Below are 24,442 nucleotides of genomic sequence, written 5' to 3' on the forward strand. Positions count from 1 at the left end.
CACCTTTGCCTTCTCGTGTCAGTGTATCCTCGCAAATCTGTGATTTTTTTTTTTTTCTTTCAGGTCAGCACTACACCCCGCTGATGATGTCCACTCCTGATGATGTCATTGTATCGATTGGCGGGGCGTCTGTCGGTGGATTAGGTTTCGCCGTCTGGAGACGGCTCGAGCAGAAGGAAGCCAGAGCGGAGACTATGCGCTTTGACCGTGATACATAAATGTATATATATTAGAGTCAGACAAAATACAGTGAGTTGTTTTTATGGATTTGTGTCCTCTGGGTTTTCAAGTCATGCCTCGGCAAAGTAACTCCATCACATTGACAGTCGCTCAGCGCTGAGCCATGCGTGAGCTCTATTGTTGCTTTGTACAGTACAGTTAAGCTGCAACTGCAACATTCCGACTCTTCGGCTTTACCAAAGAAGAAGAAAAGGGAAAAAGATTTTTCTTTCACAACCTCCTCCTCCTCCTGTATATCTCGCACTACCCGCTTTCTGCAATTGGATTTAATGTCCATATGTGTGCGGTTAGTGGTTTGTCTCAACCCACTCACTTTCTTTCTCCTTGTGCTCCCAGGCACTCCACTCTTTCTCTTTCCTGGCCTCCTTGGCTCGTCTCTGCATTTTAATTGGACGATAATGCAGCCAGTGTGGTCCGAAACGACAGCGCTACATGATGCAACAACAACTGCGCTTCTTTGACTGGCTAACTGTGTATTGAGTTTCTGCTGCTGAGTATCGACGTGTGTGGCTCTGATGTTACAGTCGCTGTTTGTGTTCCTAGAGGAAGGCCAAAAGAGGAAGCAAGGAACTGGAGGGGGGGGGGGCAGCTATGCGCTACATTGTTTACTTTTATCAATTGCACTCCCACGCATGGTCACATTCCTTGCATCCATCCATCCATCCATCCAATCCATCCCCATAAGCGTTCAAACTGACCCTTATCGCCGGAGCCGTTGCCCTGCGCTGCTCCACGTTCAGCCTGGGAGAAGAGAACCGTCTGAATAATGGCCGTCGTGTCGGCCTAATAACGTTACAGCTGTCATGGGGATGAGGAGGGGTCGGGAAGGGTAAAACAAGGGGGCTTAGGGATCTGGGTATAAAAGGTGAGATTTGGTTGAGGGGTGGGGGGTGTCTCGAGGATGGGTGCTGGGAAAAAAGGGAGGGGGAGGGGCAGGTGCATCACTAATGGCTTTTTAAAAAGGTTACAGCATGTCGCTCCCTCTTCATAATGGGGCCCAGGCTGTGCTGGAAATGCAATTTCCGGGAAAGATAATGCAAGGAGTGAAGCGCTGTGTGTGTGTGTGTGTGTGTGTGTGTGTGTGTGTGTGTGTGTGTCAGGGAGGAGCTGCTGCTGCTGCTGCTGCTGCTGCTGCTTTTGGAGATGGTGCTCACTACCTTCCTCTTATACTCAAGCAAGAGAGGGAAGGAAAGAAGGAGAGGATGAAGACAGAGATGTGAATGGGGATGCTGAGAGGAAGGAGCAGGGGCCGAAAGAGTCGAATGCAGGCGTGAAGATACTCGACTGAGCCTGGGGAGGGGGAGGAGGATGGCGCGACACTACCACGAGGGGAGGAGGGTGACAGATTTGTTTTTTTTTTACTGGATGCTTGAATAAAGCAAAGAGAGCAGGAGAAAGGTGGAGCGGATGCAGCATATATGCCGGAGGAGACTAGCGCTGCCTGTGTGATCAATAGTTAATGACAACATGATCGGCGGAGCCAAACAAAAATGATCCTTCAACTTCCTTTATGGTCGGTTAAAGCCAAAGATAGCAATTAACCTTCCGCTCCCACTACGAGTCTCAACTTCGCCTGATTGAAATCTCCCTGCTTTTCAACAGGCCAACTGTAATTGCTAGGCCATGTTAGAGGGAGCATTTAAGCGCTATACATTATGTTCTTGTCGACACAGCACACTCGGCTCTATGCTGCAGTAATACTTTCAATTTATTTCACACCCTCTGCGCACAACACAAAATCAATACCTCACGGTTATGTGTAATTTCGGCGTGTCGCTCTTTAGTCCTGCCTGGACGATTATAATCTAACATATTGAGCTGTACATGTATGTGTGTTTGGACATGTGATGAAACTGCATTTCTTTTTATGTCAGTGGGAAGGAATGGACAATAGAAGGGAAAGCGGCGGGGAAAGTAATAACGGCCCGTGCATGCACACGCACACACGCATCCACGCCTCTCTGCCTTCCACGTCTCTGTCTGTCCCATCATGACTCATCCAGCATGTCTCTCCTCCTCTCCGCCACTTAACCACAATGATGACATGTGCTACTTCCTCAGCGGAACGCCTCAGCCGACTGCTCCTCGCCTCCAAACTGTCAGGAGGGGGGAAACTGATGGCCCAAACCAACAGCACCTGCTTTTTTAGAATACTTGTCCTGTATCGCTCAGAAAGAAGACAATAAGAGCAATGGGATTTAAAATTGGGAGTTTGACTTGTATTGCGCGGCAGGAACTATCTGATGACAAGCTTCGTTAATATGGTGGGAAGATGTTTGAGGTTTATTGAATAATTAAGAGCAAAACAATTGGCAGGAATGCCATAGAATTTTTTTTTTTTCCACATTTGGTCAATGTTCATCTCGCAACGACGAGCTAGAATTTAAAAGCGTGCTTATACACATTGTTAGTTTTAGCCACTTGTCATACACTTCTGGAATGTTCTGGTATGACTTCAAAAGTGTTCAAAATTAAATTAAATTAAATTAAATTAAATTAAATTAAATTAAATTAAATTAAATTAAATTAAATTAAATTAAATTAAATTAAATTAAATTAAATTAAATTAAATTAAATTAAATACAAAATACAAAATACAAAATACAAATTACAAAATACAAAATACAAAATAAGTAAAATAAATTAAAACCGACTGGTGGAGACACAAGGATTGCGACAGTTCCTCTGGTTCGGAGGCGCATACTCACTTGCCCAAGGCGTTGGCGATATGCCACTGACTGATCCAAAGATAGTAATTCTATGTCATGCTTATCTATCTCGGGATAACTGGAGTGCAGTCTTAATCAACAACTAAATGAGCTCCCACATGTTGCTCCCACTGCTTTTATAATAAGCTATTATCAAAAGCAGAATAACAACATTTAACTAATCAATTCAATTTAACTGGTGGGCTTAGTTTTACAAATGCCAGCAAGAGAAACAAATGTCTCCATTTTCTCTCTCTGGCTGCAGCCCTGTTCCAAATCTGAATCTAGACCTTATCAAGCTCCAGGCAATGTTGAGGGTGGGACGTTGTGCTGCAGTTAAATGACATATTTCCTCCAAATGTTCTGCTATGGGCTTTTGAGTTTTCATTTTGTGACCCCCCGTGTGTATAAATCCCGGCGTAGTAAAAGAAAGGCGGTGTACCTGTGAAAAAGTACACGCTGTCTGTACAATGTTTACAACACAATATGATGACATCTTGTTCTATTGGCAGCTGCAAATAGTCTTACACAAAGAATTGCAAGATACATTGAACTACTTCAGTTTTTTGAATTAACTTTTCGTCAACCCAATTGAAAACGCTTTGTATGCGATTGTAAAATAGAATAATTGAAATTTCAAGAAACAGTGCTCATAATGAGGCAAGGACAACAGTATCCAGTGACTGTACCTAACCAAAGCTTCATTTTCAATTGTCATGGCAACTGCAGATTACCATTATAGTGGTGGACCAAGGCACTTGTTATATTACATTATGGCTCTAGCATCACTGCTAACATTAGCGACACACATCATGTTTATTTCAAAATATGATTAAATAATAAAATATGATTGACTGTTTTACAATTCTCACCTCAAGGACTTTAACACTAAAGCAAACATTTTTTGATGTATTATGAATTGAAACATCAGTTAGCCAACATGGATTCAATTTACCTGGAAACCAAAGTAGAGAAAATCATCTCAGACTGTTTACCAGCAAAGGCTTGAAATTGGAATGCAGCAGAGACCTTCTCACAATTAACATTCCTTGCAAAGTAACAGAGGGGTGTTGCACTGCCCACACTAATGAAGTAAAAAATAAATAAGTTAAAAAAAAAAAAAGAGAGAGAGGGGGAGAGAGAGAGTGAGACGCTGCAGGTGGCATTCTACCAAGGAAACAGCATCATCCTTTGAATCCCTCTGGATGGGATGCTAAACTCGGTGAACCACAGGTTTTCAAGAATTGCAGGTGCATCTCTGCAAAAGTCGGGAGAATTGAGCAGGCTGCAATTAAAGCCATTCGCTCTAATTTCATTTTCACTTGACTATGCACACTAAAGGTAGTGATGATGATGATGATGATGCACAAGTCATTGTCAACTGTCAATCAAAAAAGAAATGGGCCTTTTGAAGCACATGTGCATATAATACCAACATGTGCAAAAAAATATTCCTGTTCATGACTCGAGTGATTGGAAAATATCCATGCAAGAAATGCCCAATGTCAGGGGGCGCACAATATTCATGACGTACAGCGCCATCTCCTGGATGTAACCCGCTGATGCATCCAGTTGTTAGATCTGAGATTTTTGGGCAATACAAAAGATATTTTGCAACAGAAACTCCAACAACTCATGTAAAAATATGAAATAAATGCCAGAGCTTTACCAAAATCTCCACTTTGATAGATTTACAAAAGAGCTTGGAAAATGTCTCTTATTGCAATATCCATTTATTGTTCTCATCACACAATTCTTACAAAACAGTTTGCTGCAACTAGATTTGAAGAAAGCCAAAGTGTTGCAAATCTTAGGGACACTGATGCTCTTTTTTTTTTCCTTCACCAAGTAAAATGCCATGCTGATGATTGAACCCGAGCAAAACATATACAGATTGGTTCTTTGATTTCTTTCTTTCTTTCTGTGTTGACACATTTAAAATGGAACGTTGACACACAATGCACTGAAAATATAAAACACACATCACACTCAGATGAATTATTTGCCATATGTGCTGTTGTTGACCATAAAGTTAGTCAGTAAGGCATTTCTGCTGATGAAAAATCAGGATGTTGGGATGTCGCGCTGCAAATGTCATGAATCTGACAAAAAAAAGTTTGTACACGTGAATAAAATGTGTACACAGCATTTCTGAACCTCCACAATGGCAGTTGTGACGCCATCTCAGAATAAAAAAAGAAGAAAATTTCAATTGCTGTTGATATGTAGGTAAAAATATTTTTGACCAAAATACAGCACAGTAATTTAGCTACAATTAATTTGGTTAGTTTTCTGCCATGTGGCTCATTTCAAAATTTCTACCAGTGATAATGATTACTTTTTGGGGTATGATGGATTTTTTTTTTTTCAATCCTTGTCTTGTTTTTGGCCAATAAGAAGTTCATTTGAGATCTAATTATTAACTCAATAATTGGAAGATTTTAAATCAGTGATTTTTTCCTCATATGACTCTCAATACAAAAATGAAATAAATAAACTATGTACAATATTATACAGTTTCCAGGGTAAAAACTGGATTAAACTGGTGAACATATATAAATTACTACATGAGAAATGACGTACAAATTTAAGTGTGCACTCAAGTGTGTATTCTCCAGCAGAGGGAAACATTAGACAAGTAAATGATAATTAAGAATAATATAGCAGTGGTGCCTTGGAATGGAGGAAGTGTGCAAATCAGAGTCAGCAAAACTGTCGCCATGCACACCGTGCCGAAAACAACCCCACCGTATTTCAAATACATGTCCATGAATAATTCGATTATAAATAAATGGATTAATCATTGATAGTTATGGCAGTGAGCAGATGTATGAAAAATTAAATAAACATAAAATTACAGAAGGATAATCTCTGACTAGAGCCAATCATTTTTCCAATTTCCTCATTGGTGTTTGTTTAACTAGAAAATAATAATTCTTGTAATATCAATCATTTCTGAATGTTAGAAAACTTCAGTCAAAACTTGATGTGTTCAGTTCATGAAGATTATTTGTAATTTCAACTCTTGCGTAAGATCTCATCAAGGTAAAAGGTAAACAAGAGATGACAATTAATTTTCAATTTGTTATTCGACCTCAGCTATTTAGTTTGAATGAGAATTGTGACAGTGAGTTCACAAGGCACATAACATTATTGAACATTTTGTACTCTGACAAAAGGAAGGAACGCCAAGAAATGACACTTTTGATGAAGTTTGATTAAAAATTGTGCTTGCGGTCCAACTTTTGACATTTTACTGATCGAATGGTGTGTGATGTACTGGAGATGACTTACATACACACACCAATAATGATATGGGTGGTTCTTAGGAAGTATGGTCCAGGATTTGAGTCAATATTATTTATCCTTTGCGATCCCCATGCAGATTTCACAGTTTACAAGATTGCAAACATATTGCAGAGATGAAATCACCTTAATGAGATTTGTTTGCTCCCGATTGTGATAGTATTTATCTGTGCCTAGATGGTGGCGACTATGGCCTTTTTCTGTTTGCATTTGTTTGCAGTGAGCAAGCTACGTCCATCTGAGAAACAAAACATGATTCCCACGTGACGACGTTTCCACTTTAATCCTGTTTGCCATTGTTTTTGTGCGTTGGCCGCAAATGGATCCTTTGATCCGAGTAAAGCTCAAGCGGCGCTGGCTACGGTATAGCGACTCCAACCATTTTGTGCGTGAGCGTGTTACACGTGGCTTTGAGGCGCTGCATGCATGAAAGTAATGAGATCGAAAGATAAAGCGATGGAGTGCGGAGAAGCAAAAATCATATCAGGTTTTTTCTTTTTTTTTTTTGTACGGCTAAACTAGCAGCACACGTTTCTTTGGTCCCAACTTTAAGCTAGTAAAGCAAATCAATTCAACTTTGTTATTTACAGTGAACCCCGTTGTATTGCGGTTTATCGTTTTGTGGGTTTTTACGATATATTTTAGTTTTACGTGTATTTTTTTACAGTAAACTTTAACTGGACAAACAGCATGTAGCAAAGGTTAAAAATAAGTACTACTTACGTTTTTTTTGTACGTTTAAGCATATTTTAATGAATGTACATGTGTTAAAAGAATGCGGAATGGGGAAATACTTTGTAGGTTGGTCTGAACGTATCTCCAGTGATAAACGAGGGTTCACTGTAATATACACATTTTCATGGAGTGATAGGATGGACATTCTTTGTGGTCTTTCCAAACAAAGCACATCAGTTGAAAAAGGTGAGCTTCATGATTTTATATAAAAAAGTAGAAAGACGGCAAAAAAGATTGTCGGAAAAAGAAAAGTGAATGTTCTGGTCCTTCACTGGGATTCCAGTCAAGAGAAAGTTTTTGAAAAAAAGTCCAGCCTATCGGTTCCCTGGGAGTTTGGTTGGGGGGGGGGGGTCCAGATGTTTAGGATTGTGTATCAGCAGTCTAGACCTGCGTGGAATAGGAGCGGTGCAGCGTCGCGTAGCGCCCGGCTGAATGTGCGGCACAGCGAGGAGAGTGCTGTTCCGGCTGGTCTAGACTTCGCTGGAAATGGAGCGAGACAGTATGAGGACATCGGGTTTGGCGGGGAACCGATAGGGCTGATGGTCATGTGATCTCAGTGAACGGAGATCCCCCAGGAGTCTGCAGGGGAAAGAGAGGAGTGAGAAAGAGGAGAGGGCGGAAGAGGAGAGAGGAAAGCCAAAAGGAGGAACATCAAGAGAGATGCACAGGGGGGAGAGAGGATGTCTTTGTGTGTAGCTACAAAATAGAAATATGCAAATAAAGGAAAGGGATAGCGAGCTGAAAAGACTTGGTTAGAATGGTGGAACGTAAGTGTTGTAGAGTGGAGGGGAAGAGCAAAGTGCCGGATGCTGGTGGGGAGTGATGGACAAAAGGAGCAGATTGAGAGGAGAGAGGCAAGGTGGGAGACAGAGGAAAATAGGCAATCAGGTAAGGGTTAGAACACGGGACAGACGGACGGACGGACCACAAAGGAGGCAAGGCATTTTACAAAACACACCGGCTATATTGATATTATGGGGGAAGTTGTTCTCAAGGCTATTTTTTAAAACAGTCGTGTCATTATATGCAGCCTGAGAACAAAATAAATAATTCAAAAAAATATATATTTATATATATATTTTATACATATATATTTTATATTTATTTATATGTATATTTTATATCTATAAATATATTATTTATATATATAAATAATATATATAAGATATATATTTTATTTATATACATATATAAATTTACGTTTTTAAAAAAATTATATATATAGCATATATACGAACTCACACACTCGCAACAGACAAGACTACATGTATAACACTTTTTGATTAGCGTGAGAGGAAACAAAGGCACAAAACAATTTGTTCCATTCTCATGTTGAAGTGTAACCACAGCACATTTCACGCTAGTAGAACAAATCCCAGCTGTTGTCTTATCAGCTGACTGCACAACGTGCATGTGCACAAAGTTAAAGGATTCGCCTCTTGTTTTGTTTTTTCATGCATGTGAGTTTGGTGAAAAAAAAAAAAAGGCCTGTTTATCTGTGTGTATAAACATGCACCAGCCCTTACCTGAGGGCCACTTAACTTTTCGAGTGGACTTTCCACACATGGCAGCGTCACCATGGGCATCCCCAACGTTGACTCAGGGCGCTGGGCTACTTGCAAAGAAAGCCTAGGCTGCATTTGCTGGAAGTTGTTAATCACACAAGTCACCTGGAGGAAGATTTCGAGAAACACCTGAGACACCTGACAGAGACACCAATACTTTTCCCGTCCTCACCAGAAAGACAGCGATAGCTCCTCCGGTGAAGAATCCCGCCAGGACGTCGGCCCAGTGGTTGCGGTATTCAGCCACCCTGACCACGCCGACGATCATGGCCAGACACAGCAAGGTGAAGCTGACGGTGGGCTTTGTCAGACGCGTACCTTTGGTCTTGAACACCAGCGTCACATACATCTGAAGAAAAGCAATGTGACAGAGTAGGGAACAACAATTGCATTTGATAAAGGACATCAAGATTTTTTCCTCCCAGCTAAAGGTTAACGTGAAATACACATTTTTTAGCCAAGATGTATGACGGACTTAAATCTTCTTGAAAGGGTCAACTGGAAAACATAATCTCTAATCAAGGAGGTGAGATTGATAGCATGGGTCAACCTACCACTGTGTACACCGCAGAGTAGACGCCGAGCGCCGCGTCCTTGGATGGGAAAGATTTACGTGCAGATATAACAACGAGAGGGTTGCCGGTGCAGGCTCGGCGTTCTGTGATGTATTGCGTGTTGGACTGGCAACCCAGGATTGTGTAGTTTGGTCGGCATGCGGAGAGGAAGTGAGGAGTTTGGTTTCCTGTCACCAACTGACCGGCATTGGCGAAGATGCTTGTGGTAAATAGACCAAAGGCATAGACACCTGGATCGAGATGAATAAAGGTAGTGTCCCAGAGGAGAAAAAAAAAGTAATTTTGAAATTGAAGGTAGAGTGGTGTTCGACATCTAAGGTAAGGTTTCCCATTTAGATGAATGGGAATTAAATTAATCCGTTGCAGCACAAGAACTAAACTGTTTTTATTGGTGTGGAATTTAAAATAAATAAAAATTCCATTCTTCAACCAAATTGTGTGAGGTTCCTCTGGATATCACGTCAGCAAATTCATTTTCAAACATCACAACTGAGTCAAATGGAATATTTTATTATTTTTAACTTAGCTGACAAACTTTAAAAGGCTACCACCCAATTCCTTTCATGTTTGGGCTTTGTTTGCTAATTTGTTTTCTTACATTCTTCTCAATCAGGGAAATAATGATTAAGCAGCGGAATACAAAAGAGCGTTCACCTAAGAAGCGAATGATACGTCTCAGCAGGGGGTTGAAGTAGCAGCAATCTGCCGTGACAATGGTCTTCTCCTTGCTTCCCTCTGCCTTGGTGAAGAAAGCACACAGTTCTCCAACGACAATCTGAAGACACACACAAAACCATGACACAAAAAAAAAAAAAAAAACTACAGAGGCCTTGCCATTGCATGCCAAGATCGTTCTTTCTCCCATTAGTGAAACATAACCCTTGAGGCTGTTCCTTGGCAACCATCTAAACAACATCACAAGCGCAAAATTAAAACTGAAGGGGGAGATTTGATCTGTTGAATCAAGTCAGAGCTATTAAGGGCAATGTCACATTCTGGATATCAACTGAAGGGGTCATTTGGAGACACCATCATGTCCAGTGGGACGCTCGCTATGCGTACTGGAATATCTATGCTAATCAAGATAGTGTGCTGTCACTTTTGGACAAACGCTCTTGAGCACGTAGCCTCAGGCAAAGCTATCCAGAAGTGGGTGGCAGGCTTGACAGGAAGCATGGAGTATAATTCGGGCAAGCTCTCATGCCTTTCATTCACTGTCTTTACTCAGGATGTGTCTATTTTCTGCAGTATGTAGCAACATGTAAATGTAGCATGCTAGCAGCTGAGAAATTGAGATGCACTGACAGAGTAATAATGGAAGAGATAAACAAAAAAAGCTAAATTTGTGTTCAGATTTGTTAACCCATTTTATTTGGATGGGGGGGTCAGGGGGGTCACCATTGCCCATTATCTGTTCTAGGGCCGGCCCTGCCACATATAAATAAGTAAAGAAAACAATGGCATCTCTAGACTGCATTAACGAATTAAATGAGAGAAAATAAATGTGTAGAAGCGGTGGAGTTCATCTCTATTTTGTGCTCGACAATTGGACAGCCAAGCAAGCCCCGAAAATGAAGGCACAACTTGTTAAAAGTTGCTTCAATTTTGAAATAACATCTACTGATCAGCAAGAGAAAGGCATGAGCACGCTTTCGACTCGCACTGTTTGCCACCTAATCCATTGAGTCCATGCAGGCCCGGGGCTGACTCGGTCCACCAGGAAATTGGTACAAGGGATGAAGTTGGCTCGCTCAAATTGATCAAAATGAAATAATGACCGGTGACCAAATGAGTTCTGAAATTGAAATGAAATATTGGAATGATTCAGTCCATCTTTTTTATTGCGGTGAGTATTAATAGTAGAGAACCAATATTCAGACATTGAGGAGATACAGCAAAGTCACTTCCAATATTTTTTATTAATTCTAATCACGTTAGATAACCTCAATCCAACCTAGTCACAACAATTGGTGCCAGAGCCCATGACTGCCATCTGTGCTTTTTGACCCGAGATCATTTTTGCACTCTGCTCAACTACGAGGGAGGTCTGTATTTTGACGGTGTCACATATGGACATTGGAAGATCCATTTTTTCTCTACGGCTAAAAACGATGAGGTCGATGTGCTAACCATACACTTCTATTGCCCAGTTTGAAGAAAGTTACAAAAGTTTGAAAATATATTATTGTCTGAAAAGAAAAAAAAACGTGTAGTCAATCATGTCATCTTCTATTATGGGCCATTTTCTTCACACTTAGCGTCTTGCTTGGAACTAAACTGTTTTTCTCAGAGCGCATGCACTCCCTCTAAATTGCTTTCCATTGTGTAAATTGTTGCTTTTCATTGCCCACCCAGAGAGTTTTTTTTTTTTTTTTCCTTCTTCACACTGCGAGCCACGATAACAATGCACTCACTGACTTGGGCTCTTCAATTTTCTTTTGGTAACATCACGCACATTCACACCTGAGGGGGGTCCCCCTCCATGCAGTTCACCAATCTGCTCAAATAGCAGAAATAATTCATATCTTCACCCTCTTGCTGATTTGGCTTTTTCTCACACACTCATAAATAAATAAAACTCTTACCGTGAAGGTGGGGATGACAGTGACAAGGGAGTAGATGAGGACGGGGGGAATCTTGCTGGTAGTATCTGGTCCAGGGTAAGGCTTGGAGAAGGTTTTGTCATAGCAGAAGAACCCTTGGATGTGCACGGGGAAGGTGTCAGTGAACTCAAAGTAGTAAGCCAGGAGAACTGTCCCAGCCATGATGACCAGCTGGAAATAGAACATTATCACTCCGTTAGGAAATGAGAGGAGAGCGAGAAGAGGTGGAGGAGGGGGAGGAGAGGAAGCTGGCCGGCTCTCGTTGCCAATGAGGAGATGCTTCGGGAAATATCAGACACAGAGTGAGATTTCGGGATCCAGATTAGAAGCCGAGAAGAAAGAGAGCGAGGGCACACATGAAAAGATAAGGACATGAAAGTGCTGGAATTTCGCCCCCCCCCTCCCCCTCTTTAGGGGGGAAAAATGGGAGAAGAAAATTAAACTAAAGTGGGTTCTTCAGCAAGGAATTAAAGAGTGAGAGAGCGGATAAGCTAACATGCATGATTACTAATATGGAGGTACTGTCATTTCTGCTAAAATGGAAACCACATAATTTTACACTACAGTAGTCAGTAACAATTAAATACGAGGATGTCAAACTCATTTTCGGCATGGGCCTCATTGTAATTATGGTTTCCCTCAAAGGACGGTTATCACCGTGAAAACAAAAACCAAACCATGTTATTTCATGTTTTATCATTGTTTTTTTCCAGACTGGTGATTGATTTAAATGTATTTTTCGATCAAATGAGCCCAAGTTGCAATGGAATTGATTATTTTATTCAACAAGAATCATGTACATCTTCTGTATGCCCCATTTTTTTCCCCCCCACAGATTGTTTTATTTTTTCTGTACCACTCAACATGAAAATCAATATGTCTCAGACAGACTATAGTGTAGTCTCAAAATAACAGTAGACGACTGGGAGATAACAGCAGGGCTATCAAGACCCTTTTTTTTTTTTTTTTTCAGGTCCAGGGTAGAAAAACAGCAATGGCATAAGAAAGAAACTTCAGACAAGTCATGGCAGTACTCCAAATAAATGGATTTTTGTTTTCTATGACCTAGTGGCTGATTTATGCCTTGAATTTACAGACGTAACTTGCTTTCTGGTTTCATTCCATTTTGTCTCTCCGTGGAGGTCAAATAATGTCCTTGCAGGCTGCTGCTGCTAAAGTTGTGTAATCTAAGAGTAGTTTTGTGTTTCATGGATGGAGGATTCAGAGCAGAGAGATGGAGGGCTTTTACACTCGTACACATGCTTTCCATTAAGAGGGCCACTATACAAACACGCAACACTGCACCTGCGTGCATGGGCAGCATGACAGGGCTTACAAAATAGAAGAAGAAGCTGAAGCAGTAAATCGGAGGGGATCAAGCGGAATTGGACAAAAACAAAAGACAATGGAAAGGAGGAAGGGGCAAGGCAAATTGATTTTTTTCTTATTTTATGCTTGGTATTTCTCCAGAGACTAAAGCTTGACTATTTGTTGTCAGCCGCAAGAAATGAAGTAGAGTTTGTCTGAGTTAAAAAAAAAAAAAAAAGTTTGTTATTGTTTTCATCTTCTTGACCTGAAGAGAGACAAAAATCTAGTGAATAATTTGAAAAAATAAAAACAATTTGGAGGAGCAATCAAGAAATAACAAACTAGCACTAACTGCAACCATATTAAAAACTTTCTGTTACCGTATTTTCCGCCCTATAAGGCGCACCTAAAAACCTAAAATTTTCTCAAAAACCAACAGTGCGCCTTATAGTCCAGTGCGCCTTATATATGGACCAAATTCCTAAATTTAAACTGGCCCAAAGCATTGTGTCATGAAATCAATCATAAGTGGCCCGCTGAAGTCTATGAATCATGACTCAAAAAGACTATGGATCATTATTTTATGATTATAAAGTCATTTGTTGCATCTGAAGTTGAAATAAAAAAGATAAAATGGAGAATGATTAAAAATCTGACATGATGCATTAATGGTGCGCCTTATAGTCCGGTGCGCCTTATATAAGGATAAAGTTTTAAAATGGGCCATTCATTGAAGGTGCGCCTTATAGTCCGGTGCGCCTTATAGGCCGGAAAATACGGTACTCTAGTTTTGATCCATCTACTATTTTATAGTAAGCCAGTATCTTTGTATTCCACACTCTGACCTCCTCCAAAAAAAAAAAAAAAAAAACACCCACTCGCCAAAATATCGCCAGCACACCAAATCTACCCACACATCATGCTCCCACTTTGATATTCCAAAACCTCTTCTATTCTTTTGTGTCTCTTCCTACGATTGAATCAAACCACAGTTATGTCACAACACATCTTCTGAAAGAAATATTCCTGTAGGTTATATTGTGTGAAGAAGATACTGACAGGCGGTCAGTGCTAATTAGAGCTTCTCAGCAGGAGCTGGACAATCTCGTCGGCTTGCACTGAAGGCCAATTTGTCACTTCAAATATATGAAAGACTCCCTGCTGACAGATGTTGAACAAACTGGGGAAATAAGTGATGTGATAACCACGGCAAAGTCACGCAGGTATTTTTTTCAGCCATATTTGTGTGAGGTCGCCATCATACAAAATGAGTTCCATCCATATAAGATGTTTTATTTCTAAGCTTTAAAAAAAAAATGCTGCATTTAATCTCTTTAAACTTTTTATGCCAGGAGAAAGAAAATTGAGAAAGAAATTGAATTTGATGATTCAGTTTCATATTTATCAATCTTGTAATACCCATAGGTGGCCCCAAAATGAACTTATGTGTTTCTACCAAAATAAGGCCCAATGAGTTTATGGGAGCACTTGGAGATATTAACCTGCATTCTTTCAGATGTGTTTCATGGAAGGAGTGTGTGTTAGCAGGAAAAGAGTGAAGCATTTGTGCTGTAAATGCGAGCGCTGAAAGGAACTCCAACGGGAATGGCAGAAAGGAGATAATCGCTTTAATCATCCTACGAGCCAGCCTACTTTCCCCATTTCATAAGCACCTCTCCTTTTTCTCTCGTGTCATCTTCTGCCAGACATCATGCACACTAGCTTACAATTATCTTTTAATGGATAATGCAGCACAGTATCGCTCGCACCTCTCCTGCTGGGAAATTGTGTTTTATAGGCCAGGGTAATTAAAGCATTGCAATAGATTGATCTATTTGTGAGAAAAGTGTTTGATAGGTGTATGGTCATTAAAATTCATTGTTTTGGAGTGAAGTGCAACTTCTTGTGCTTTAAAGTATGTCTGATTTATAATTTAGATTTTCTGGATTTTTTTTGTCAAAGCCTCACAGAAGCCCATCATGCAATGTGAGATGTTATAAGACCTCAGTTGAGTGCTTTTTTTTTTTTTTTGGCTTCATTTTGACATCCAGAGAAGAATATAAGACGATTTTATAAATTATATAAAATAATTCTACAAAATAACTAAGGTTATTTCTTTATTTATTTTTATTTCAAGACACGTTAATGTGTTTTTGTGTTGTTTTCGTTGGCAAAATGGGGTGACAGGAGGAAAACCTGCTGGTCTATTTATGGTGATAAAGTAAAGATGACAACTTTGCATCATGTTCATGTTTTACGGTGCATGACACTGGTGAGACTAAATTTCTGAAAAATAATATTCTTGTACACCCAAAATGCATCGTGGCACTATGACCCTTTATATATTTAGTTTCACATCACATCAAACTGCATTTGTTTTACTAGAACGCATCAAGCGTCTGTCATGTAGCAGCAGTGCCCTCTAGCGGTAGAACTGCTCTCATATGTTTTTACATTAATTTTCCCTCCTCAAGCTATGACAATGTATGTACAGTATTTCAATTTACTTTACATTTGTGTTTTTGCAATACAGTAATATATTGTTTGATTAGTTTTTTTTTTACTCTCCGTTTGGACTAACACAATCAATATTGCAGAATGGACATGCCCATTAAAAATATTAATATATTTTTTAGGCTAGAAAATACTTTTTATTTGATCAATAGGTGATTTAGTCTTTAAACGTACTTATTGGACTTTTAGCCCACCGTTAATACACAAACTAATAAACCTGTAAAACAGTGACAGGAAATCACTGCTTATTTACAAACTGAGCAGCTACAGAACATTAATCATTATTCATTGAGAGATGTGAGTACTCTCACTTTAATCATTTAAAGTTGAGCTTAAAAGAATTCCCAGGTCTCAGACATTTTTCTGTTGGAATACAGTATCCACTCTGGTTGATACTTTGGACTACTATGGCATCTTTGTTTTTTAGTCATGACGATGCAGACTGAACTTCGTTACCATGACAACTGAGAGCAGAGAGAGGGCATGTTGGGCATGTTGTCAACTTAGTGACTGTGACTTTATTGAGTGAGTGTTCCAACTTGTGGGTATTTTTTATTTTTATTTTTTTTTAAAGTATAAAATAATTTAGAAAAAAAACTGTAAACATCAAGTATACATAAATATTTTTGGAATGTGTTTGTATGATTTTCAAGGCAAATTTTCCTGAGAAATCTCATTTATATTAAGTCATTTTCTTCCATTCAGACATTTTTACTGGGCTACGGATGAATAAGTATTTGTGCTGCTGTCCATTTTTTCTAAGCCTCCCAAATCTCCCGTGATGACACACAAGCAAAGAATCAGACAGAAAAGTCCAAGAGCAGAAAAGCAAAATTGAGAAGACAAGCAGAAAAACATGGCTGAGTAGGTAACACTGATGGGAAAGGTTGTGACTTGCCATTAAGGGCACAGGATTCCCCCAAAAAAAGAACTGAGTCGAACTGATCTGTTTCTATGGTAACCGCTGACAAGGTGTGGGGCAAAAAAAAAGGTCATTTTGCCTTACTTTGGATTCTTGTCATCTAACTCACAAGCACAAAAATAACACAAGGGGTCGACACTTTCTTCTCGTTAGTTCTATTCTATTTATAACGTGCCAATTTCTTCCGAGTTGTCTCCATTTCAGTAATAGTCTTTAATATACTCACAGACACATATAGGCAAGGGAAGTGACTCTGACCTGAGGAGATTATGAGTGCTGTCTAATAGAGAGTGAGTGTATTATAGCCCGGGGGAGCAGTGTTCCTTCCCTGTGCTCTCCTGGGTGCGTTAGATCACTGCTGCTCTTCTCAGTCCCTTCCTTGGAGAGTGGAGGTTGTCAGGTAAAGGGAAAGGCCAATATAAGTACATCCACTGTGATATCAAAAAAATGACGGTATAGTAAGCCAAGGTTATAAAAATACAAATCAAATATAGGAAAAAAATACAAATCTAAAAAAAATGAATAAAAAAAAAAGTTCTGGCGTGTAATATTTTTAGCTGTAAATTTCTAGTGCACTTTAAAATGGAACTTTAGATAAAAGTACAAATAAAATATCTGAAAAAAATGCAAAAATATTTAAAAAAAAATTCTGTCATGTAATTTTTTTAGCTGTGAATTTCTAGTGCACTTTAAAATGGAACTTTAAAGTAGAAACATAACCTGAGGACTATACGTAGGTTTTTTTTGGGTGGATAATAAGAAGGATGGCTGCACATTGTTGCACTTGTCAATGCAGCTACAGTGTGGATGTTTCAGAAGCAGTCAGGAGAGAAAAAAATATTTTTAAAATTATTATTCTATTTTTTTTATTTTATTATTATTTTCATTCTATTGTTAATCTATTATTATTATTATTTTATTTCTGCAGCGCTAAGAGCAACATTTGTTTAAAACTACTGCAAAGCACAGAACAACCGCCGGAAACTATTTCGGTCTTGCACTGCAACATCCAACAAGCATCTCCATCAATCATATATTCCACAAATATGCTGGGGAAAAAAAGCCACTTAAGAACACCTCATTAACGCCCTGGTGTCACTACAAGGCGAGATGTAGAGTTGGCAGACAATATGTTTGCTCAGCTGTCCCAAACTCCAAAATCCATCTTGAAATATTGATGAGAGACAGAATCAATTCTTCAAGCAAAAAGCTGTTTGCTTAAGTGACAGCATACTGACAGACAAGTAAAATAGCACAATTCTGTATTTTAAATAAATAAACATGTAGTGCATATTTCACACTTTCCTACCTCAACAAACAGGAAACAGGGGACAATGGAGCTGCTGCTCTTCACTCCAGGCTTCTCCTCCAATGCCATGCCTCCGTGTTTATTTCAACCTCCCTCGTCTCAGCTCTCAACCTTCTGGTCTGGAAGTAAAGAACATGAAGTTAGTCCAGCATTACTCTATGATTTATGAGATTTTTTTTAGTAGTCCTTAGAACAATGCTATGTGCAAACTAAGACTGGTTAAGAGAGATCATTTGGATGCGGCGATGTGTGTACGTTTCCTCCTACTCTTGCTGTGTGGGAGGCGACACAACGACAAAGAACATGGATGTGTTGGTGGCAGCAACTGTGTTTTGGGAAAGACTGCTTGGGAGGCCACAGATGAGTGGGAGAAGCTTTGATCTTCTAAAATAAAATGTCGTGGGATGCCCAGCCAGGGATTAGCTTGATAGATTCCCAGCTGGTGCCCTGGTGGTCTTCTGGGATGTCCTACACATCATGTGGTCCAGTTTTTTGTTTCTCCTTTTAGGTGCTTGGATCTATTCCAACGTGAATATGGTCCAAATCAATGTGAATGATTGCCAGCTAAATGACCACAGCAGATTTTGTTTTGAATGAAACTCGGTGGATTTATTGATAGTCACGGCACAAGAGTAAATTCCAAATTTTAGGTCTATCAGAACGGGGATTTGAGAGTTACGCCCAATGAATCTGGATATTCTCAGTATTTTGCGTACATGCTAAAGTCATTTGATCATTTTACGCCTTACTCACATGCATTGAAAAGATCTCCAGATGGTTTTAATCTGATCATATCTGGCCAAGTGAAAGGGAAGCCTAATCAGAGAAAAATCCAACTAACCTGTCAACAGAGACAAAGTTGTTGGCCACAACTAGATAAGAGATCTCGCTAAGAGAGCTAAAATTATATTTTGAGCAAGAGCAAGGCAAATCACAGAGGGCATGGACATGAGTGTCCCATGCTGCTCCAAGGACTCCAGTCAAAGCATAGTGATGAGGGCAGCCATATGCCCTCTCTTCTGGCTCTGCAGTCCCATCACCATGCCCCAGGATACATTAGAGTACCAACATAAGTCATTTTAGCAAAATCCTGCCATGACACAAATTTGGAACAACTACAGTCATGGCTATTTCAACCTTGCCATGTCATTTTGAGCATGAATCCTCAATGGAGCAACAATAACATGAGTGATGCGGTGATGCAGCATTAAAGTGCCAACTGTCTGTCATTCTTCCGTTTGAGCGCACTTCATAGCAAGCAATGCCACAACCTAAATATTCAAGAGCGAGAGAGGAGTATGTGTACCCTTTACCTTCAGACTACCTCTTTACATTATAGTGTGTTTATATTAAATGTTAAACACGGGTTGACAACATTGTCAAGATGAGATCTGGTATCAAATTTATTTTTTGTATGACTCTGAGAAGTGTAATAATAATAATAAATAATATATAATTATTATTTAACAGTTTTCTGTTGTTGCTGTTTTTAATAGTATATAACTGCACTACATCATGTTTCTAATATTTCGGATTAAGCATCACATAGCTTTTCTACTGGATTTCATCTTGTACAAGTGCTCAAAATATTGTTGCCACGCAGTTTCTAAACACACATGCACACAAAAAGAATAAGCAATAACATTTAAAGTGAGCAGGGAAATCCTCTAACAACACCGTTATGATACTCGGGGAAAAATAGAATAGGATTAAGAGTGTGCTGTACAATTGGGCATTATTTGGAGAGTAGCACTGCAAAATGCTGGATAGCACAGAGACACTCCTATCATATCATACACACCCACAGGCACACTCAAGAGTCATAGCAAGAAACAAATCCTCCAGTTACTCACTAGAAGTGCTGAATATGCAAACTAGTGCCTTCTCAAGCATATGCAGCTTCTGCCTCTCCAGCACCAGAGGCATCATGGCTGTTAAGAGGGAATCCTGCCATCCATCCATGCGTCCACCCCCCTCCTCCCTGCCGACTTACCTCTGGTGCCTCGTTGCTGGGCTGCCGGTTGCCGTGGCGCCAGAGATTCCTATAAGGTGACCATGTCTGATCAAATGTCTCAAATGTCTTGCCCTTTCCTAGTCCGGTGCTCTTCAGAGAGCAAGATGAAGAGAAGGAGGCGTGCAGCAGGCGGCAGCCTCCCAAACCTTGCACGATTGCACTCACACAGTCCACGGACTCGCCATGCTTTTAATAAGCTTGTCCCCAAAATCGGCGATGACTAATGACTAAAGTGGCGGAAATACCCTCCTGTGCAATATTTAGGCTGATGTTGCTACAGAGCATGGAGAGATGGAGAGAGGAGGAAAGCATGTCTGTGAAGGAGTAAGATGCATGTGAGTGAAACAGTGAGAGAGAGAGAGAGAGAGAGAGAGGGAGGGAGGGAATGCATTATATGTGTCAGCTCATTTGTATTCAGAGCTTGTGTTCCCTCTCTACTCCTCTTGTCTTCCACTGTCCACCTCTCCGCCCTCCCTCTACCTTTCCTGTCCTCCTCCCATCGCTCTTACTTTCTTTCCTCTGCCTCTTAGTGAATGTCGTGAGAAACCAAGAGGACGGGAACCTGCCCTAAAACATTTGTGCAAAGTAGGAGGGGATGGTGCACATTAGAGAGGAGGTGGAGAGCTTTAAAAAGATTTTTTTTTTTTCTTTAGGGGTTTGTGTCTCTAGCCAAGCTCATGCTGGATGTGGGTTAATGATACGTGGCTATCGATCCGCTCCTTCTCGTCAGAACGGCTAAGAAGGGGAAAGGACATCAAAAAGAATGGTTCTAATAAATAATTACCGTATTTTCCGCACTATGAAGCGCACCTAAAAACCTCCAATTTTCTCAAAAGCCGACAGCACGCCTTATAATCAGGTGCGCCTTATATATAGACCAATATTGAGCCACTACAGCAGGCGTGTCCAAAGTCCGGCCCGCGGGCCAAATGTATACATCTTATATATGGACAAAGATTTAAAATGGGCCATTGACCATTATAATCTGATGCGCCTTATAGTGCGGAAAATACGGTAATAGCCTAATGTGAATCGGAGAATATGTAAACTACAACTTTAACATTCATCCATCCATCGTATGCACCATTTGTGGAACTTGAAGCCAATCTAGAAAAAAATACTAGGTCACATCCGATCCCGGTTTGCGGGGGAAACTTCGATGGGTTACTTGCAATCTTTCACAGTCACATTAGCTCCAGTCCAGGTAAAGTCGCCATCAGCGACACTCTAGGGTACACTAAATGAATCACGAGGTTAACCTCAAGTGTGTCTACTCTCCTCTATGCTGCTAGCTCCTGCCTTGCTAACATAAATATTACATTAGCTCAGAGACAATAATAGTCACTAGCCAAGCAACATTATATTGGATGAAACATTAAGTAAGGGAGAGCAGTAAAGACCAATTTATAATTTAAGAAAGGATACTTTATATTTGTAAGGCAACATATGTTTTCCACTATTATGCTGAGTTGCAGCATAGCCATTGTTTTAGCGTTCCTAAGCGTCCTAATGAACTTCATAAAATAAACAATGGAAGCCATAATGTGCTGTATTATTTGTTAAGTGTGCATGTGGAAACAATAGCATTGATTGTGTGGAATATAAAAATGTCTGAATGTTTAGTGATTACTCAACAAAAAAGACAAATGGGACCTGATGATGCTGAATGTGATTTGAATCTTTGCTGCTTGCATTGAAAGTTAGTCAAATGTACTCCTACAACATTCAATACCTGTGTTCTGTAGGAATTGTAAAATGACCGATTATAATTAGGAATCGAAACAAGCACATTTCGATTTACTGGTTTTGGCCATTACGGTTAAATGACTTCCCCTCCTCCACTGCGGTAGTGTTGGTTGGCTAATATGGGTCACTTTGTCATGAAGGTAGATGAGATATATGACTGCAGCATCGTGGAAATGAAAAATCTGCCTGATGTGTCGTTTACTGCATCTAGGATGGCTGTCCCATGGGTCCCCTCTTCTTCAGGTCATTTATTCTGCTGTATTCCTCTATCCATCCCCCCACTTGGATCCTTACATTATTCTTATAGGATGGATATGATGTGAAAAGCCAGAAACGGGAATATGTATCTTAGAAATGAAAGTTTTGAATGCAGTAATATACAGTAAACAAAAATAAATAAACCGAGCGGAATGAATATGAAGAGACGTGCTCATCTGTGCACAAGCACAAATCCAATAAGAGTCAGTTAAATGCAATGTATGCACAAATAAAAGCATTCACGGCAAAATTACCGCCACTGAACATGTCTCGTTTAAATTATTCACATCATCGATTTAGTGTCAGCGCAACATTAGATGGGCACTTGTGCAAGATTTGGGTCAAGTAGAGACAACAATCCGAAATTTACACATGGGCATTCACCATTTTAATTTATATTTGGAAGCATGAAAAAAAATATATAAAATAAAATAAAAAATCCACAAAGCCAGCAAATTTAAAACTACACAAAAATATTCCTTAGGGGAGAGAACATACGTGAGCAATCCCAAGAGACCACATCAGCGCCCAATCACAAAAACCCACATAGTGCCCCCCCCCCCCCCCCCCACACACACACACACACACACCACCTCCACCTCCAATCGTTCCTGGCCAGGATCATTATGCTGAAGGTTCCAGCTGTGGTCTACAAAACCAATTCATTAATCAGCTTCACAACAAAAGAAAAACATTCCTACACAATCCTTTGTCTGTTTTTCGGACTCATCCCAGTCAACCTTGAGCCTATTCTAAATCATGTGCATAGATTTCTTTTCATGAATAATTTGCATTTGATTTCTTTGTCACAAAAAGGGTTGTTTTTTTTGTTCGTGAACAGCCGGCAACGTGTTTTTCAATCTAGTTTTGTGCATATTTTACTATTTATTATCGGTTGAATAGTTATTTATTGATGCATCATAGCGGGACTATTTATTTGTACCCAGTATTTATATTTTATTGTTCGTCTGTGTAAATTACTGTAAATTTAACAAAATATTTTAGTCATTCAAAAAAAAAAAAATCTGGTTTCCCGCATTTTTTTTATTCGTGCATGCAGTGATGAAATGTCCCCAAGACAGATGTGGGTGAGTTTGTCCAAATGTCAAAACGGGGGGAAAAAGGGGTGTGAAGCAGGTGCACCTCTCTTTCACAGTGATTGGAAAATGAATTCCATCTCATTTGATTTTTTTTCCTGAGCCACAGTTTGCAAATATCACATCACCATTTACACAGGGATCCAGGGAAGTTTCAACTCGCTCGTGTCGGCCTGCAATAAAGGCTTCAGGCGCAGGGAAATGATGCATGTTATTGTGAACACACCAGATGGGGTCCTGAAGCAAAGAACATGAGTGCGGAGCAGCACTCACTTGATAATGAAATGTTAATAGATTCAACTTCATAGGAACGTTTGGGCTTGCGACAGCGAGGCTCAATTTGATGGATGATTGTGACGATTAACAAACCTGCATGGAAAATAAAATGCTAGCTATATCTCTATTTTTTAAAAAAAAAAAGTGAAGACAATTTGTAATTTTAGTCTTGACACAAAGTTGATGGAAAATTGCGGGCCACATAAAATGATTTGGTGGGCCGTATCTGGCCCCCGAGCCTTAGGTTTGACATCTATATTAATGACAGCGCAGGTATACTGTTTATAGCGATGATTAGGTTTGAAAATGTCTTAATGTTGGTTATTTGTTGGCCTCTGTTTGATCCAAACGTTGTGGACACCATTAAAGTTCAAGTGGTTAAAAATAGGCCCAAGACGGCAAAGCGTAATGATGACTCAATCTGGCCAGAGAAAAGTAAACGCCGCAGGGCCGAACGGAAATGGCGCGAGTAAATTTTAGGGTCATTACGAGATTCACAAAGAGTAGCTAAATATGTTGGGAGGGGTATTTTTCTGAAATGAGGTTGTGACAATGATCCAAGCTATTTTATTTTATTTATATTTGATTTCCCTCTGCATAATGTATGAAGGTACAAAGTACAGCTTCATTACTCCGTCCGAGGGTAAGACGAGCGTTTACGAGAGTGAGTCTCGCAACAATATGGCCAACGTGGGGCTCGTAAATCCACATTTATGGATACATTGTCCTCTCGCTCAAATATTAAATATGCAATCAGTGCCTACACTGTGATAAAGCTACAGCACCTGGAGAGGAGCCATATAGGAGGATTACTATAAATAATCGAAATATAAAAAGAGAAGCTTGAAAGAGTTAAAGACTTAGCGAGTCATCGCCTCCTTCTAATTAACAAGTGTTTGACAGAGCTGCTGTGACAAACGAGGCGAGGAAGCACATAGCAGCCATCTGCAGCAGGCAACATTTGATGCTGATTTGACTCAATGATAAAGTTACACAGGCCTCGGCACAGACACACAAACGCACACAAACTGTGCCTCGCAATCTGTCTGGTGCAGGATGAAGAAGAAAAAAACATCAACTTCCAGTAATAATGTAACGTGGGCGTCCTCATCATGTCAAGTAAATCCCAATGAAATTCAATTTAGCAGAATTACTTCAAGTGCTCGTTTTCACAGCAGGCTATTTATCTAGAAACGTGTCTCCGAGTCGCACGTCCATGATGGTTTTTCGAACATCCTTCATTTAAGCCTGCTTCTACAGGCATTA

General features: G+C 40.0%; 1 protein-coding gene across 6 annotated transcripts in view; it reads right to left on the reverse strand.

The window, feature by feature from the left end:
• Positions 1 to 4,663: 4,663 nt before the first annotated feature.
• plppr2a (phospholipid phosphatase related 2a) overlaps positions 4,664 to 24,442 on the reverse strand; it is a 29,794-nt gene continuing 10,015 nt past the window's right edge. Inside the window, exons 1-8 of one of the 6 annotated variants that reach the window (XM_061304012.1) lie at positions 19,779 to 20,118; positions 17,786 to 17,904; positions 11,715 to 11,903; positions 9,784 to 9,904; positions 9,109 to 9,359; positions 8,727 to 8,903; positions 8,532 to 8,659; positions 4,664 to 7,568 (exon numbers count right to left, since the gene is read on the reverse strand). In XM_061304012.1, the coding sequence (XP_061159996.1) occupies positions 7,460 to 7,568; positions 8,532 to 8,659; positions 8,727 to 8,903; positions 9,109 to 9,359; positions 9,784 to 9,904; positions 11,715 to 11,903; positions 17,786 to 17,854 (1,044 nt within the window). In that variant the 5' untranslated portion in view covers positions 17,855 to 17,904; positions 19,779 to 20,118 and the 3' untranslated portion in view covers positions 4,664 to 7,459. Of the gene's footprint in view, positions 7,799 to 8,515; positions 8,904 to 9,108; positions 9,360 to 9,783; positions 9,905 to 11,714; positions 11,904 to 17,785; positions 17,905 to 19,778; positions 20,119 to 24,442 lie in introns of those variants that run through there. The other 5 variants (XM_061304011.1, XM_061304013.1, XM_061304014.1 and 2 more) reach the window with 5 other exon arrangements.

Source organism: Syngnathus typhle, linkage group LG17 (assembly GCF_033458585.1).
Source record: "Syngnathus typhle isolate RoL2023-S1 ecotype Sweden linkage group LG17, RoL_Styp_1.0, whole genome shotgun sequence".
Taxonomy (NCBI): domain Eukaryota; kingdom Metazoa; phylum Chordata; class Actinopteri; order Syngnathiformes; family Syngnathidae; genus Syngnathus; species Syngnathus typhle.